The sequence below is a fragment of the Pimephales promelas genome, chromosome 12, assembly GCF_988280905.1.
Source record: "Pimephales promelas chromosome 12, fPimPro1.hap1.1, whole genome shotgun sequence".
NCBI classification, from domain to species: Eukaryota; Metazoa; Chordata; class Actinopteri; order Cypriniformes; family Leuciscidae; genus Pimephales; species Pimephales promelas.
Genome location: NC_142780.1, coordinates 22,116,830 through 22,136,116, shown reverse-complemented (window position 1 = coordinate 22,136,116; position 19,287 = coordinate 22,116,830). Strand labels below are relative to the sequence as shown.

Sequence of the window (19,287 nt, the reverse complement as noted above, 5' to 3'; positions counted from 1 at the left end):
GCGTGCGCGCTGCCGCGCTCCTCTTAAAAGTCTCCTCCAGAGGAAGTTGAGTTACCCGCCGGACGCATGTGGTGTGCAGTTTGCAGGTTACCGCGTGTTTTCTGTGACAGAAAAAAAGTCTTTTGCAGGCAACTATTTATGAAGTAGATATGTTTTAAAGAAAAACAAACGGTAAGTAACCGTTAAGGGTCTGAGGACACATTTGTGTCGATTTTTTTACCTGGAAGGGAATTTTCTTGTGTGCTTTTTTGTTGTTGCCATTTTGGAAGTGTTAAACAAAAAGGAGAAAAACAGTAGTTTGTACAAAAAGTTGTTTTTTTGTTGTTGTGTTTTTTTCGAGAAACATATCTAAAATGTTTGCTTTTTGCCTCTTTTTTTAAAACAGATCTCAGTGGTTTGTGTGAAGAATTTGATCATGACAATAGTGGTTCTGCGTTTGCAAGGTTTAAACACAGAGGCAGGATCTGAAGATATTCGCAGATTTTTCCATGGCTTGCACATACCTGAGGGTGGCGTTCATATCATCGGTGGTGCGATGGGGGAAGCTTTCATTATTTTTAATACAGAGAGAGAAGGCCAACTAGCCATGCGCTACTCTGGAAAACTCCTCAAAGGCTCCTCTATTTCATTACATATCAGCAGTCTGCCTGAGTTAAAAAGAATAATGGAGTCGAGATTGAGGAAACCAAAGTCAACAGTTGAGACCAAAATAGTGCCATCATCGCCATCTGACACCAATGCAGCTCTTTTGCTTAGTCTGATGGCTGCTATTCACGGGCCGCATTCAGACAACAAAGTTAATCGGCTAAGTCAGGCCCTCCAAACACCTGAAGATATCAACCAAAACATTCCAAAAATACATAATCATTCCACAACTGACAACCAAAGAAATGCAGATGCTCAGCATAGTGTTGCTTATGACTTTGCATCTAAGGAGCAGAAAAGCAGAGGAGAAAACCTCAATATCTGTAAGCCAGGGTACCTTCGGCTTTATGGATTTCCTGACTCTGTTGCCGAACAAGAAATCTACCAGTTCCTACGGGGACTCCCAGTGCTGGAGGTCATTACGAAAGTTCGACTGGAACTGGGCTGGTGCTGTATGGCAAAGCTGGCAAGTTTTGCAGATGCAGAGGAAGGGCTGAAATACAGCCACAGAAAATTCAAAGAATTCAATGTTGAGGTCAGGTTTGCCCATGAGAAGATGTGGACAGAAGCCATGGAGCAGTCCAAAAATTGCATGCAAAACATCAAGCCTCACACTTTCTCAGAGCAAAAGGAGGTCAACACCGATAGGAATGCAATTAGAGGTTTCTTAAACAAAAGAAATGCAGAAGAACAGCCCTCACCAGGATCTCCCAAAAAATTCTGCAGGAACTTTCCATCCCCTCAAACTGAACAATCTGTAATTGTCAATAATCTTTCAAAGAATATAACCAAGACGGAGATCAAGGAGATTTTCGGCTGTCCAGCACTCCCAAATCATAGAATAAAACATTTATTAAACAAGTGGGGAGAGAGGACAAGCACTGCGTTCATTACCTTTGAGCATGCAGAAGACTACGCATCAGCTCTGAACATGAATGGCACTACTGTTGGCTTAAAAAACATTGAAGTGTCATCCATTACTAAAGATGAAATCTTTGCCATAGTCAGCAGAAACCGATGTGTCTGGAGGCCACCGCCTTATGGAAAGAAACATTTAGCCATGTCGTGTATATATGCACGCAATTTTCCTGCAGATATCAGGAAACAAGAGGTGAAAGATTTTTTCATGCGCTTTAACATCTGTGACAATGCAATCATATTGCTTGTGGACAGCCAGGGCAATGGCGTTGGGGAAGCCATCGTGCAGTTTGGATGTCAGGAAGTCGCCACACAAGCCCAGAGTCTTCATGGAAAGTATTTTATGGGAGCAAAAATTCTACTCACCTGCATCACACGTCAACAGATGGAGAAGATACTTGGCACATGTTGAACACCTGGAGATGTGAGATGTTTTCAGCACCTTCAGACACCAGAAGTGGTGTAAAATCTATGTTAATGATGAGGACAATTCATTCATTTGAAGAACTCTAACAAGCTTCTCATGCCAAATGTTGTAGAAATTTGGCACTCTGGCATGCAATGTGCTCAAGCAATATTATGGGTACAACAATTGAAGATGCCCAGTCAAGATTTTGAGTACCACATGGAATGAGCCACACTTAAAAAAAGGACCTCAATGTTTTTCATTCAATGGTTGGCAAAGTATTAAGGCCTACTCCAAGTGCTTTAGTAATGGCTGTATACTTCCACATTTAAAACTCTTGCACTTGTTGCTCCCCCCCCCCCCCCCCCATCAGTTGTTGCTGCTGAACACCGCTTATTGGCTTCAATTAAAAATGGATATATCCCAGAAATCTTGTATTGCATATTAAAATTGACTGAGTTATTCGGTTTGACTGTATATATTTTACGTTTATCAGAAATTTGTTACAGACAAGATGTTTAAAATGGTTTCCGAACATGTCTGTATGGAAGCCAGTATTATGATTTGCCATTTCTATACATTCCTGTTTCTAAATTGGAAACGACTTTGAGTCGTTTCTGATCTTTTCGTGACTTGATAAATTTGTGTTTAATTTGACAATTTGATGTTATATTGCAATTAAACTTGCACAATCAGTTTCAGTCAATATTTCAGTCTATAATTTGTCAATAAAAATTAATATCTTAAATAATATCTCAGCCACCGCACTCATTATTTTTAATCAAAGGAGACGTTGGCGTGTTATCCAAGCATTAATGGCAAGAAAAGCCCCTTGTACTTGGCAGCGGTGCATATGAGGTGTTTCTCCCTCCTATCTGCTTCAAGGTCTTCAAATATTGTGGCATTTCTTTGTTGTTTAGAATCCAGTATTCCCATAATGCTTGTCTTTAATGAGTTAAATCAATGTCAGGTGACCTGTAAGTGCGCAATTTTTTTCCATTGCAGTTTTGTGACATTTATTTTATGAATTGCCTAAAAAACCACGTCATGCAAGTGTGTAAACTTTTTTTTTTGCTCTATATATATATTTTTTTTTTAAATTGATGTTTCCATTGGGGAGTTTCCATCTCAATTTGAAAGGGTATGGAAACGCAGCATGATGCATCTTCATACAAATGCCATTTGCACTGCACTACATGAAGGGAATCTATGAAAAGTGGTCTAAATAAATATTTAAGAACCCTAATCAAACTAAAATATTTGAGATCCGTATTAATGCAACCCACCACATTTCCCAGTTTAAACTCGCTACAGATATTAAAAATTCATTGTACCAATGCAAATCTTGAATTCTACTGGAGAGCAGTAATATAAGATCAAAACTGATGGAGATGTGAAGACAAATGTTATTTAATGTTTAACCAAACAAATTAATTCTGTTGTAAAGAATAGTTTATCAATTGCAATTCATTTCCAAACTCAAATAATTTTTGTCATTCCACGATTTGGGGAGCACGATTTTTATTACTTGACGTTTGGACTACTGTAATTTTTTGTTTTTGGGTCTTCGTCAATCATCGCTTGCTCGACTCCAGATGGTGCAGAATGCAGCTGCAAGGCCGCTGACCAGGACAAAGAAATACGATCATGTCATCCCCATTTTAGCCTCGCTTCATTGGCTCCTGATCTATTTTAGAATTCAGTTTAAAATCCTGTTGTTTGTTTTTAAAGCTCTTAATGATCAAGCTCCATTATATATTAGAGGTCGTCTTACTTCTTTGTCATCCACTAGATATTTAGACAGAGCTCTTTTCAGAGCTCAATTGCCTTTGGACATCCACCTTGCACCCTCAACTGCTATTTTTAAATCTAAATTGAAAACTTTTATTTCCCCAAAGTTATTTCTGTCTGTTCTGTTTTTTTTGTTGTTGTTTTTCACTCTGTGCAGCAATTTGGGTAGCCCTGCTAAATATGTGCCATATAAATAAAATTCACTTGCTTAATATTATTTTTGTATTTTGTGAAGTCTGAAGTACATGTAAATGTATGAGAGGATTACATGTCAGAGACACCGAGAGGAGTTATTTTAACCACATTGGAATGTACATGCAATGTAGCAGGTGTTCTCCCATGTGAGGCTACGGAAAATGTTGAATGAGGTATTCTCTATACAGGAGGAGGACTGTATAGCATGACATGTACATCTATTTTAAACATGAACAACATTTTACCACCTTGTAGGGATAAGTTCCTTTGGTCGGCAAATACACCCCCAAACTTCGAGTACGGACATCATCCCTCCAGAAAATTGTCTCTCTCCTATGTCTTGACAATTAATAATAAACAAGATATCTCTTGGCAAAATAACTGGTGTTTAGTCCAGTGATTCAACAACAGGGACAAGAGCTTAATTCCAAGTCTACAAGATGCTGTAATCAAACTATGGGACAACCTGATCGAAATGTGAGGATGTCTTCAAGGGATATAGGAACTGAACCCACAGTTCAATGAGGAACTATGAGTTTATTTTACAACTATGGCAACAGACATTTACAACAAAATGTCACATTGAAGATTTGACTGACCGCTTAAAGACTGTTTAAATCACTCACTAAAAATTGTTGCTATTACAAATAACTGCACACAAATGTTTGTCTGAGCGAAAAAAGAGAAAAATTAAACATTTAAAATAAATCTACCTATGTATACACTGTAAAAACAAAAATGACCTAAAAGGCAAGAAAAAAAAAGTGTTTGGTCATGAACAAAGTCAAGAAAGCCATGTCGAAAACAGGCAAAGCAGGCTGGATCCAGGTCTTGGTTACATCCAACAGATGAGTGTTCATTTGTAGAATCTTGATGGCCCTGTGAGGGTAGAGCAGTCTGAGTGAAAATGAACTATGCATTTAGATAAAACAATGACAGACATGCTCATTTGGGCTCATTATTTTTTCAGCCTCTGTACCCATCTCGGTTTCTAGCGGAGTAGGGTTGAAATCATAGAATCAATATCATGAGTCATGATACTGGAAATTTGACAAATGAAAGGTACTCGTTTCATATGGATGCAAACTATTAACTAGCAAAACTTAATAAATGAGTAAAACAAGCATAAATGTGCAATACCAGGCATGCCGCTGGAAAATCGGTCATTGGAACTGTTTGGAAGACAGGATGAGTAGTTCATTGGGGGCAGGGGCTTCAGAGTGGGCACCTGAAAAAATACAAACTTAACTGTGAAAACACATTTTTAAATTAAATCATGTGATAGATGACTTCTTGTCTTACTTTAGATCTTGTTGTTCATCCTACTCAGCATGTTTTTTGCCACAACTTTCATTTAGATTGGTTTAGAAATGCAATGGTAGATTTACAAAAGACAAGACAATGGCAAGTCTTTCAAGAAGGGAGAAACCCTGTTACAAGGGTTTAATTTTAGCTCGAATGAGGAAGAGAAAATAAGCTATTTCCGTTAATACCACGACATTAAAAACCTTTATGTCCTTTAATTACTGCTTTACAAAATACATTGCACTGAAATAGGGGAGACCGGGGACAGTTGCAACAGAGGATGGTTGCAACATGTCATTTATCTCCAATCAGAAACAAGCAAGAGTGATGACACTCACACTGCACATGCACAATTGGATGCCCCACCTTGCAGAGAAAAATCAAGGAAGTATTTATTTTCTTGAGCTTCATTTTTGTTATACTGTTTGTTATACTTTTTATGTGATTCAGCTCAAACTTATATGGTTTAAATGAGTGAAATGTTAACTTTAAGCTGTATGGTAAGCATGCATCAAGGTAGCCTTGTTTAGCTGGCACATGAGGTTATCATGGCTGACAGGAACTGTTGCAACTCTCCCTGTTCCGGTCATGAACAATGCATAAATAAATAAACATATTATAAAATAGTTTTTACATGAAAATAGGCTAAATAAAAGTTAATTGCCTCACAAATTGTTCCATTCTACCTACGTACTGTATTTTATATCAGTTTGAATATTTGACATCTGAACATAAGGCCTATTTATCTATATAAATCTATAATTGTCATCTAATCAAAGCTGATGAATAAATAACACTGTGATATTATTATAACTTACATTTTTGATATTGTATTTGTAACATGTTGCAACCATCCCCGAACAATGTTGCAACTGTCCCCCAGTTGCATGGTGTGCTTATTAAGCATACCACATCCTGTTCACAAACAAAACAATTCTGCAACTGGTTTCATTGACTCCTTTTTGACTCCAGCAAACACTGCGGTGGCAGATTTTAAACTGAATATTAAGCCAACCATGTTTTAACATTTGACCTCATTTAGCCTGCTAAATCTGAGACAATGTACTAAGACATTCTGTACGTGTCAAACGCCTGACTGGGTGTATAAATAACAAATATGGGAAATGGAACAAGACAGATGACTAAGTTAGAACTTGTCATCAATGAAGTAATCATTAAAACTAAATCTCCTCTACCCAGTAACAAAAGAGACTGTAAATGAAGAACCAATCAAAATAATGTCATTTGACATACCTCCCTATTGTATAAAAACTGTTGTCTCAGTATTTTCGGGGGGATTCTCAATGGAATTTGTCTGAGATCCACCGGCCTTGTTTTTACTTGGGAGATTCTCTGAGTATTGCTCAAGAACTCTCCTGGCCGTAATTAAAAGCATTGAAATGACATTTGCTGCAGTCGGTCTAATTTAAGCTGCGCAGCAAGAACAAGCAAGTTAGAATTACTAGCACCAAGTCGACGTCGACTGTAGACACGCTAGGTTTATAGGATTAGTACCCGGCTGACGTCGACTGTAGATGCGATGGTATAGGGTAGGTTTAGTGCTCAGCCGACGTCGATGTATAGATGCGCTAGGGTAAAACTATAAGACTTGGCCAACCAGAGTGAGTATTATTGTAGGGTAGTCAGATTCAGGAAAAAATCCATTACAACACCAACACAAATATAAAACTGCTGTTTGCTTCTTTAAATCACCCAAATAGCAACACGACATCATGACTTTTGCGTAAACATTTTCAGCTATCCGCATGCATGTCTACGCCGTTAAATGTCCGAGTGATTCCGCGGGTATGTAAACGCTGTTAAATGTCCAAGCGAAACGAAGCAAAATGTAGATCTACATCTGGGGAGCGATATTTTTTTTTCCTAGGATGGTAGGGGAAGACTCATAAATGGTATTAACCCCAGTGACGGGTAGGTTTAGGGACAGGGTTGGGGTAGGTCATATATTTATATATATATATATATATACATATATACACTCACCGGCCACTTTATTAGGTACCCCATGCTAGTAACGGGTTGGACCCCCTTTTGCCTTCAGAACTGCCTCAATTCTTCGTGGCATAGATTCAACAAGGTGCTGGAAGCATTCCTCAGGGAGTTTGGTCCATATTGACATGATGGCATCACACAGTTGCCGCAGATTTGTCGGCTGCACATCCATGATGCGAATCTCCCGTTCCACCACATCCCAAAGATGCTCTATTGGATTGAGATCTGGTGACTGTGGGGGCCATTTGAGTACAGCGAACTCATTGTCATGTTCAAGAAACCAGTCTGAGATGATTCCAGCTTTATGACATGGCGCATTATCCTGCTGAAAGTAGCCATCAGAAGTTGGGTACATTGTGGTCATAAAGGGATGGACATGGTCAGCAACAATACTCAGGTAGGCTGTGGCGTTGCAACGATGCTCAATTGGTACCAAGGGGCCCAAAGAGTGCCAAGAAAATATTCCCCACACCATGACACCACCACCACCAGCCTGAACCGTTGATACAAGGCAGGATGGATCCATGCTTTCATGTTGTAGACGCCAAATTCTGACCCTACCATCCGAATGTCGCAGCAGAAATCGAGACTCATCAGACCAGGCAACGTTTTTCCAATCTTCTATTGTCCAATTTCGATGAGCTTGTGCAAATTGTAGCCTCAGTTTCCTGTTCTTAGCTGAAAGGAGTGGCACCCGGTGTGGTCTTCTGCTGCTGTAGCCCATCTGCCTCAAAGTTCGACGTACTGTGCGTTCAGAGATGCTCTTCTGCCAACCTTGGTTGTAGCGGGTGGTTATTTGAGTCACTGTTGCCCTTCTATCAGCTCGAACCAGTCTGGCCATTCTCCTCTGACCTCTGGCATCAACAAGGCATTTCCGCACACAGAACTGCCGCTCACTGGATGTTTTTTCTTTTTCGGACCATTCTCTGTAAACCCTAGAGATGGTTGTGCGTGAAAATCCCAGTAGATTAGCAGTTTCTGAAATACTCAGACCAGCCCTTCTGGCACCAACAATCATGCCACGTTCAAAGTCACTCAAATCACCTTTCTTCCCCATACTGATGCTCGGTTTGAACTGCAGGAGATTGTCTTGACCATGTCTACATGCCTAAATGCACTGAGTTGCCGCCATGTGATTGGCTGCTTAGAAATTAAGTGTTAACGAGCAGTTGGACAGGTGTACCTAATAAAGTGGCCGGTGAGTGTATATATATACAGTAATGTAACATTAAGTCAACGGCGTTCATAAACACGCTGAAAAGCGATTATGAGTGTTGATAGCACGCCAAAAATTGAAATATGAATTGGCGTGTCATACACACGCCATTTCATGAGATCAGTCTGCAAATAGCCAGTTTTTAAATTTCCACACTAGAAGTACAAGACTAAATTGTGCATCATCTCTTTGATGAATAATCAATATGTACAACCTTATCTGGGCCAACTGAGATTCTGAGGTCAAATATTTTCATATAATAACCAAAGATTGAGAATGTGATTTCTAAAGTTCCAGTTAAATTACTGAATTTGATCTGTGCCAGTGAACAGGATGTAGAAATGCAATTTTGAATATATGCATATTATAATAAGTAATCATTGGAAGCATTTACCGATGAAATGCTTCTGAGGCGGTACTCCATCAGAACATCTGTGAGCTTCTGTGTGACTTTTAAGACAATCTGAGCATCGTCCTCATTCTCAATACGAAAAGAGTCCTAATAAATCAACAAGAAACACAAAGTTTATTAACTCCAAACAGTTGATAATCTAAACAATAAGTGTTTCGACAAACACCGTAAATCCAAAAGAAAACCGTACCAGGTATTTGAGCAGTGTTGCAGGGAGGCTATTGTTTTCCGGGGCTTTAGGGCCATGTCCCATCAATCTGTCCCCGCTGCTGTTCATAGACATGTCATTAGGGAAAGGTCTGCCCATACCATCATTATGCTGGCCGGGCCCAAAACCATCAGGGCCCATGCCCATATGCCCATCATCAGGGAAACGATGCATGTCCTCTGGTTCCATCATCCCCCTGTCTGGTCCAGACATGCCATTACCATAGCGACCAGGGCTAGTGAAATCTTCCATATCAGAATAACCTCTCCTCATAGGAGGATCATCCATACCTCCATGCATGCCAGGGCCGAAATCAGACATCATGCCACCACGAGGTGGAAAATTCCCCATGTACATGGGATCTTGATAGGGACCTCCTGAGAATGTGAGGAAAAAGTCAAGCAACTATCAGAACAACCTTTCCAACAATTTTTTTTTTAATTTTTGCTTCTATCAACACAAACACACTAGAGAGACACTAACCGTGTTTTATGCCTCTGGCAGGGGGCCCAAGAACGCCAGTTCCTGTAAACCCTAGATTGGGTTGTGCAGACTCTACGAAAAACAAACATTGGTATCATATATATATATATATATATATATATATATATATATATATATAAGGGAAGTGATAGTGGGATCGGGCCAGATTTAGAACATTTTCACAAGGTAGGTATACATCTTCACAAATTAGAAAATGAACAAAAATCTGGGTAGATCTGTACAAAAAATAAAATAATTCTTGTAGTATCAGTTTCAGTTTATTTTATTACTTCTGATTAAATTCCTTGTAAGGAACACTGATAACGATAAATGAGTATAACGATCTGTTAATGGACAAATGAAATAAAAAATGCTTTAAAATGCGTGATTGAGTATTGTTTAAAACAAATGTTAACAAATCTCATTAAATGTTAAGGTGAACTGGGACATCTAAACTCTATTTGCAAAATTTCTAATACTTGTATAAGTTCTGGACAAGCTGGACACTTTTGAGGGGTTTTTTTGTGCTGGGATGTTAAGGGTACTGAGTACAGATAGACAGGAATAGGCTTTGTCCACACCAATACATTTTTCTTTGAAAATCTTTTTTTTTCACTGTTTTAGCCTTACGTCCACAGACAGCGTTTTCTCCGAGACAGCGTTTTTATTAACAAAAACTAAGCTTTATGGAAACGCTCTCCAAATTGGATAAATCTGAAAAGGCCATTTTGGCCACAATGACGCATGTTTAGTCACAGTAGGACGCATTGTAAAGATAGAAATTGATGTTTTTAGACTGGTATGGGCTATATGCACGGATAAGTTCTGCATTTGACGCAAGGATGCTCAACAGTTTCCGGTTGGGGAGATTACCGTCACCCGGTTTTTGGAACGAAACGTTCATATGTTTAGATGTAATTTTATATATAGTTATGTTTATTTAATATAATTTTAAAAAGAAGCATAACCACAACAAGGGGTGTCAGTTTTATCTGTTTTTGTGACTAACGTTTCTTTAGTATAACCATGAAGTATAAAATTCAATATAAATTCTAGGTATTGCATTGGACTCTACGATCGCCGGAAGTTAGAGCATCCTTAGACCTTCACCAGAAATACCACCGTGCCTGTTATGTGCTATTCACTTTCACATTTGCTAAAATGTACTCTCCTCAAATCACAGTCCTGCAAAGATGACAACTCACTTACATTTGCTGTTCTGTGGCAAAACATGAGCAGTCGTGTTTTAGACCAAACATATAACGGCGAGTTTGACCTGGACGCATCAGTGAATAGTGAGATATTTTGCTAAAATGTATCCTGCCAGAAGAACTTTGTCTTGTTCCGTCTATAATATCGTCTCAGTGAATTTTTATGAGGGTTTACACATGCGCGGTTAAGAGAATTTAGCGTTTATCTGCTTGGTACCAGAAAGGAATGAATAGCAAAGATAAGGACTGAACCGATCAAAGACGTCTTGCAAATTTCATGCATTCTTATCTTGCGTGTTGCTCTGCAGCATCTGAATTTACTCCAAGCTGTGAATAATTTCTTTATTTTGCTATGAAGTGTCTTCTGAGTGGTATGACATCCATTCAAACAAAGTAAGGGTCAGTCTATTAAGTACATTTAAGAAAATGTCTAGTGCGGTAATCAACTTTTATTCCATAAGATTACGACTTTACAAGAAAAAGTATTGAATGAGAAAAATGACAGGGCTGGATCTTATTCATGGGGAATAGACTGAATGGTGTACCTGTAACTGCTTTTGGGTACTTTTTTGTATCACCTCCGGCGAGGTTCTTATGCGAGCTGAGGCGATACTAAAATGTGACGTGAAAACAATGCCGACTGCTGATTGGTCAGAGAGGATCGTCACTATACACTGCGTCATCATTGCACGCATCAGATGGAGTATCCATAATAACCCCGGTATTTTTAAAGTCCCCATTGTTTGCCTAAATTGATCGTTTTGTGGTGAACAATTCATACATGCAAGTCAATCCACACAAACAAAAATTTTTGGCTTTGTAATCTTTAATCAAATTTTGAAAATGCCACTCAGGACCTTGCCTTTCTTTACGGTTTGGGCGTCTCCTTAACATCCATAACCACACCCCTCCAACTGACAGCTGCTGTGTGTTTGCGAGCACCGAGCAAGCATTGATTGACAGTGTGTGTAAACTTGCATCATCCTCCATTTCAGAATGAAACACCCATTTTTCTAGATCCGATCAGGTGCTAGTTGGAAAAAAAAAGCCACGCCCACTATTTTGCCTCATTTAGTATTCCGTTTCTCTCGGAAATACGTCACAACACTGGAGAAAAGTCGTTTGCAACTTCCGGTTCACGGGGACTTTAAACAGTTTGGCCAGAGATAATTACTAAACTCACTACTATTATGACAAATTTGATATTTAATATCAAAAACAGCATACACTAGATTTCCTCCACTGTCCTGTGTGTGTGGGTAGCGGGTGTGAGTAGCGGATGTGTGTCGCGTGTGTTTAAGATCACAGCAGTTTCCTGTGGCGTCGCTATGACGACCGGGTACTATTTGTGGGGGTGCTGTCTGCAATGGAAAACTGAGCGAAAACTGGTAATGGAAAAGTGCCATAATTGACTTACTCATGCCCTGAAACGCCACAACCTCACATGGTTCCTTTAGCACCATCTGGATGGAAGAAAAAAAGATTATGTAATTAAAGAGTACTTGTTAAAGTCTTAAGAGCACATCAGCATGCAGTCTTTTACCTTAATTTGACCCCTTCCCTCAGCTTTTTCAACTTCCGCAGCAGCAGCTTTAATGGCTTTCCTTGTGGTTGGATCTTTAAGCGCATTCGCTTCCTCATAAGGAACCTTGTCTTTGTGGTTCTGTTTCTGTTTACCAAAAATAATAATACTAATGTGGATGTGTATATATCAGAAGAATGGGCAGAGCTCATCTGTGATATCTATCTGGATCTAATTGTGAAGATCATACCATGTATCTGAAGCTGTGCTTCCAGCCAGTGATGTGAGCAGCTATTTCATTCTGCAGCTGCTGGACTACACACAGTTTACACTGGTAATGAGGAGGAGCCGACTTAGATGGGCTTCGATACTCCCATATGTACTGCAGTCCTATAAACACAAAGCAAATATGCATTTAAACATAAGATTACTCACTCAAAGTAGTTTAAAATTAAGTCCAGACTCCAGCCAAGTACATTAAAAGCCATTTAAATCACATTTACTTATGTAATAGCATAAGAAAATATATACATTTTTACCCACCAACAACAGTGTCGGTGACTGATTTGAGCCGTTTGTTCAGGCTGGGTATGGTCTGGATGGATCCATTCTTGGCGGTGAAGACTGATGAAAAACACATGAATTAGTCAAATCAAAAAGGACGTGGGCAGGAATTGTGAACCAGGACTTAAAGTAAAGAAGTGCACCCACTCTACTAAGTGGTTACTGAAAAACAAAACTAGCCGAGTGCTTAAAGCAATCGTTCATCTGTTACCCCAGGCCTACATATAGGCAACAGTCATAGTTGATGAAAAATTGTGGTCAGAAAAGGGAGCCACAACTCTCTGCACTTACACGCTGAACAACATATAAAAACAGCAGATTTGAATGAAAAAGCTGCAGTGATGCCCGCTGTATTTCTGGTCACAAGCAAAGAGTGATCACAAAAGCACACCAGTTGAGACCTCAGCCAACCACACTGCAGCAGCATAACCATTCTAATTGAGTTTAAGGCTAGAGGCACCTGAAGTATAATGGAATTCCTGTTAACTTTCCTTGGGCAGCTTAATGCATGCCCTTAACAAGGCGCCACAATCACTATAGCTAGATGACCCTAAGTGGGCATATAGGGATCGAAGGGGGGATACTCCACCTCCTAGCATTCTTGGATCTCGACCTGATGTTACAGCACATGGCGAAAACAGGTCTTGACTTTTCTAATGTTGCTCGAAGGAGCTCGATGTTGATGTTTCTAATGTTGTTCAGCACACCGCAGTTCAAATATGTACACAGTGCAAAGCATTGGTCTGAAAAAGGTCCTAGTTTTAAAGCTGTACTTGTGTGATGTGTTCAGGGTTGAAGCTCCAAAGCTCTGAAAAACCCAGAAGTGGCACATGGCAATAAGATTACCAAGGCCAGGCACAGCTGAAGGGCAGAACTGAAGGGTTCTGAGGGTGGCACTTACCTATGTCACCATTGTAGATCTGCTGCTTTTTCTGTCACAGGCGATAAATAATATCATTGGTGGGGGAGAGAAATAGAGAGGAATTAGAAAGATATAACAGAACCAGAGGTGAAGAGCAGAGCTCGCCATCCTCCTCTGCTTGAATTCTCCGCTCCACTTTAAGAGTAGAAGCTGACAGTCCTTGGACGTGAGGACACAAAGTGTCTCTTTGCCAAACACCATCATGCTAGAAGAAAAACTGTGCTTTATTCATCTCCCCAAGAATGGGGCTCTATCAGGTAAACAAGAAAACACATGGGATGATACAAGAGTAACATGTTCTGCAAGTTTCATTCTACTGCAGAATGTTTTTAAAACCATTAAAGTGCTTATCTGTCTTTTATACGACAAAAAAAGCAGGGTCAGGTCAATGACAGCCTATGGACATAAGTTTGGAGTAGGTAAGACTTTCAAATGTTTTTTCAAAAAAAGTCTATTCTCACCAAAGCTGCATTTATTGGATAAATACAGTAAAAACTGATATTTTCAAATATTACTGCAATTTAAGTATTTTAGGAGATTTAAAACAATGTAATTTATTCATGTGTTGGCAAAAATTAATTTTCAGCATCATTACTCCAGCCTTCAGTGTCACGTGATCCTTCGGAAATCATTCTAATATGCTGATTTGGTGCACAAAAATATTTTAATATATTATTACATTAGGAAAAAAAAATTGCTTAAAGGAACACTCCGACTTTTTGGGACTTTAGCCTATTCACCTTATCCCCCAGAGTTAGATGAGTCCATACATACCTTTTTCATCTCCGTGCATGCTACAAGTCTGTTTGACGCACCCACCGCTAGCCTAGCTTAGCACAAAGACTGGATGTGAATGGTTGCAGCTTTCATACTAATCCAAATGAGTGACAAAATAACGCAAACGTTTTCCTATTTACATGTTGTGATTTGTATAGTCACAGAGTGTACAAATAACAAAGTCAAATGAGACACAGACATCTTTTAACCGTATAAAACCTGGGAACTATTCTGAAGGCGAAGCACTGCTACTTTGGCGGAGTGATAACCGCATCACCGGAGACACGCTCAGAGTTTGGGTAAAAGAGTCAGCAATTTATAAATAGTAAAAGCGTAGTTTACAGTCATGGGTTTTCGCTCTATTGTCAATAGCTGCGACAGTAAACAGGGGAGGTAATACCATGTCTCACAGAATTCAAACTAAAAACGCTGACTGGATGAAGACGGCTAACTTACTTACTCTGGATATTGATCCAAACACACCTAAATAGATTATCAAGGGACATTATGTTTGCTCGGTACATTTCAATGAGGACGATTATTTTGAAAAAAAATGGAATTTGCCACACGGACCATAATGTGCTGAAGGATACGGCCATCCCATCTATAGCACAGACAGGACAAGTGGATCACCTGCGGCTGAGGTAAGTGTTCCGTTATGTTTTTAGATGATCTACTGTAACAGTGCCATTAGCCAGATCTAATGATACATTAGTGACACTATTATATGATTAGGGTATGAATATGTTTTTATCTTGATGCGGCACGGACGAGCTTGGAAAAAAACGAGCGCGTTGAACTTTGCAACCTGCGCGCGGCGCGCCTAGCCTAAATTTGAAATAACGAACTTGAGCGTGCAAAAGGGTACGGTAGGCTGTTCAGGCTGAGTTCATTGTGCAAAAACAATTTGTGCTATTACTTTCCCCTTATTCTATCCTATAGTAATGCAATTATACTGTATATGCTGTTGAATACATTTGGTTCAGCTAATAAATTGCATTTAAAATATATTGATTCCTGTAATAATAATTATTTATTCATGTTCTGTGATATTTATAAATCTGGATGCGTTTTTGGTTGGAATTCAATGAAACATGGTACTTACCTGGTCTCCCGTTTATTGTCACAGCTCATACAATAAAGCAAACACCCATGATAAACTATGCTTTTCTATCTAACGTTAGTAATTGCTGACTCTTTACTCCAACACTGAGCGAATATGCTCCTCGTCACGGTGCGTCTCAGGTGATGGTTATTACTCTGCCCAAGTAGCAGTGCGATCGCCTAGTATTTATACGGTTAAAAGGTGTCTCATATGGCCTTGATATTTGTACAGTCTGTGACTATACAAACCACAACATGTTAATAGGAAAACGTTTGCGTTATTTTGTCACTCATTTGGATTAGTATGAAAGCTGCAACCATTCACACCCAGTCTTTGTGCTAAGCTAGGCTAGCGGTGGGTGCGTCAAACAGACTTATAGCACGCACGGAGATGAAAAAGGTATGCATGGACTTATCTAACTCTGGGGGATATGGTGAATAGGCTAAAGTCCCAAAAAGTCGGAGTGTTCCTTTAAACAAGGTCTGCACTGAATATGTGATGACACTTAACTATTTGCCTTTATTAATAGTTAATACTCTCATTGTTATTTAATAATCGTAATTGTTATTTAATATTGTTGTTTTGGTTTCAAATAGCAGAATATCCTACAAATACTCAAACTTCACAGACAAGCAAGGCAGAGACTAATATAATTTTACTATTAATCTCTTAACAGTTAGAGATCAACAATTTGAGGGGTGAGGAATGTCACATGTTCAGCGAAAAAAGACAACAAAAAAAGGCAGAAGATTCCCAAACCTTTACAACACTATGACTAATTCAGTTGGTCACAGTGAGATCAGTCTTTTTCAGTTCAGTATCATCACAGCTGAATGTTGATGCTAGCTACAATATGAATCTTTCCAAAAGTATCAGTGTCAGGCTGCGATACAGTGTCAGGCTGAGCCTCATGACACATCAGGTGGGTTGGTGAACTGCATGGTACGGTTCACTTTAGGTGCTTCTCCACTGCATGGTACAGCTCGGTACAGCTCACTTTTGGGGGGTTTTCAACTGTGTACAGCACCTAGTACTTTTTTTAGTACCACCTCGGTTGAGGTTCCAGGCAAGCCATACAGATAATAGCATGTGACGTGTAAACATTGCAGATCTCTGATTGGTAAGAGAGAATCGTCACTACCAGCGTCATTGGATTTGCAACACGAGACAACCAAACCCGAAAAAACAAGCTTCTTTGTCTTGCAGTGAAAAACATCTACATGCCGAGAATCAAGAACACCAGCTCCATTGCACCTGTATTGTGCGTTTGTTTGTGTCGCGTTTCGATGATGTCACAACAGTAGAGGCAGCGTAACTAAAATGACCAGTCTATAATCCCACCCACTGTGAAGCGGTACTAAACTGCAGTGGAAAAGCAAACTAAGCCGAACAATGCAGCGACACAGTTACGTGATGCATTTCTGGTTTCAAATTTCTTACAATTTATACATTTGTGAAATTCTGTCATGAAGGTTCTTAAGCAATGAACTAATGATTTCTGTTTCTCCTAATTTGTCCTTGGCTGCACTATAGTTTAGTATTATTCTCATTTTAAACGTGATCAACGTTTGCGTAGGTTCATGTGTAGGGGAATTTGGCTATAAACACGTTACAATTAAAATATATTCTGTGGAAATGAACAAAACGGACAAAGATTTGTCCATTTTGCTGAACGAGACTCAAAGATCCAAAATTCCCATCACTAATAGTGATGAACATCCGTTGTTCTTAGCATTTGTTGCTAATTGGATTTTGTGATTCACTCAAATCATTCACTCAAAGGAGGCAGATGAATGCGAGTGTTCAGGAATGGGATTCATGAGGACTAAATAACATGCCTATTTGACAAAAAAGGCAGCCGAGACCGGAAGTAGGGTAAACTCTTTTCCGGTGAAAGCGCTAGCAGTTGCAGTCGGGGGACAAATGCCGAGACTAAGAGCATCCAGTCCTGTTGCGTACCTTTTTATGTTTCAATTCAAAGAAGAAACATTTATATTTATCACTTCACATCTTTCCGTGTGTTCATGGAACAACTGGGGTAAAGTTAAATCACGCCAGACACAGGCGGCAAAAAGACGTGTGAAGGAGGAAGCAGATGTTGAAATAGTGTGTTGATGCCGGTTCAGGAATGATGCCCTGACAAAAAACATGTTTATATTGCACTTGATTGTTATCTTATCTGATTTGCAGGTTATGCATTTTTATTTATTATTATTAACTGATAAATTAAAATGCAAATTCAAATTGTTTGTAGAAGCTGTTTTCTGGAACCATTTCCCTTTTTACCTGGGAGCGCTTTGCCAGGCCCGCTGTTTACTTGTGCAAGCAAGGGCAGCTAGACGATTTATTAAACGTGTAGAATACTTCCCAAACCATTACATATAGTGTTAGAAATTCAGAAGTTAATGATATAGATGTACATTTCTTAGTTTCATTCATGGTGGTAACATGAAAAATTAGCCATAATCTAGTGAAAGATTGCTGCAATCTCCTAGAAAACTAACACATAATAACATGAAATGTGAACAAAAGCCACTAGATTTCACTAATAACCTACAATCAGACATAGTTCAATGTATTTATTTGTTCTGTTTAGCTATTATAAGACATGTCTTTTAAAGGGACACTATGCAGAAATTCAGTTTGTCAAACAGCGACCCCTAGAGTAGAGACGCACCGATACCATCTTTTTTAGAATCGATCCGATACCAAAAATTATGACTATCGATCGATACCAATCCGATACTAGCGCAGTTTTTTTTTTAATCAAGTAGAATTTCTACTCTGTTACAGCAGATTAGCTCCAATCCTCCAACTCTGTTACAGCAGTTTATCTCCAACCCTGTTTGATCAGGATTGGAGCTAAACTCTGCAGGGCAGTGGCCCTCCAGGACCGAGTTTGAGAAACCCTGGTCTAGATCCACGCGGTAGGGTGAGACTAACGCTGATGGAGTGGATCTGTTTTGATGTAACCTTAGTGCACTGTATTGGAGCTCACCTTCCCACCGGCCCTGCCCCTCTTATTAGGATTTGGTCGTGCTTCCATGCTGTAAAAAAAAACACAAATGGCCACATTTAAAAAAATAAATAATTATTATTGCTGTAATTAAAAAACACATTCAGATTAAGATTTTAAAAACTAATTTGCAACTAACATACACGGTCCTGCTCTTTCGGCTGTAAGAGCAAGTAACAACAATGGCGGCACTCACATAACACAAATCAGGCGATTTAACGCTGCATCATGCGCAGATACATTTAACTCGCTGTAACACGAAGCGCGAATACTGCACAAAGCACTCACAACAAAACATATATTTAAAGCTTTATTAAACGATTTACCTGTTTAGTTTTGCATTACTAACCTTGTGTCCAGCAAAACTTGTTTGATTTTTGAAAACGAGAACAAGATCGCAACGCCTGAAATAACCAGGAAATTACACAACAAAGACCCTTGTCCGTTTCCCGACTCTTTCCAAAATAAAAGTCCTCGACATGAAACGAAGACGAATTCCTATCTTTTAATAATTTACTCATACAGTAAATAAGATTGAATCATAATCCAATCATTATCAAATTAATGAAGTTACTCCA

General features: G+C 39.2%; 2 protein-coding genes across 4 annotated transcripts; one reads left to right on the top strand and one right to left on the bottom strand.

Annotated features, from left to right (window-relative positions):
• The first annotated feature begins 22 nt into the window (after window positions 1-22).
• On the top strand, window positions 23-3,977 carry rbm12ba (RNA binding motif protein 12Ba). Its single transcript, XM_039679425.2, has 2 exons — window positions 23-171; window positions 386-3,977. Exon 2 carries the CDS (start codon window positions 416-418, stop codon window positions 1,973-1,975), a length of 1,560 nt encoding a protein of 519 aa, XP_039535359.2. The 5' UTR covers window positions 23-171; window positions 386-415; the 3' UTR covers window positions 1,976-3,977.
• Window positions 3,978-4,472: 495 nt separating this feature from the next.
• LOC120484322 (uncharacterized) lies at window positions 4,473-19,194 on the bottom strand. 3 transcript variants are annotated; one of them, XM_089117709.1, is made up of 13 exons: window positions 19,059-19,194; window positions 18,692-18,740; window positions 13,791-13,821; window positions 12,869-12,949; window positions 12,576-12,715; window positions 12,347-12,472; window positions 12,221-12,266; window positions 9,593-9,664; window positions 9,400-9,486; window positions 9,092-9,309; window positions 8,884-8,988; window positions 5,096-5,183; window positions 4,473-4,834 (listed from the first exon to the last, which is right to left on the bottom strand). In XM_089117709.1, exons 2-13 carry the CDS (start codon window positions 18,737-18,739, stop codon window positions 4,812-4,814), a joined length of 1,065 nt encoding a protein of 354 aa, XP_088973835.1. In that variant the 5' UTR covers window position 18,740; window positions 19,059-19,194; the 3' UTR covers window positions 4,473-4,811. The 3 variants fall into 3 exon arrangements, with proteins under 3 accessions (XP_088973835.1, XP_039535360.1, XP_088973836.1); XM_039679426.2 differs by having other exon boundaries at window positions 9,092-9,486; window positions 19,059-19,162; XM_089117710.1 differs by having other exon boundaries at window positions 9,092-9,486; window positions 19,036-19,115.
• Window positions 19,195-19,287: the final 93 nt, after the last annotated feature.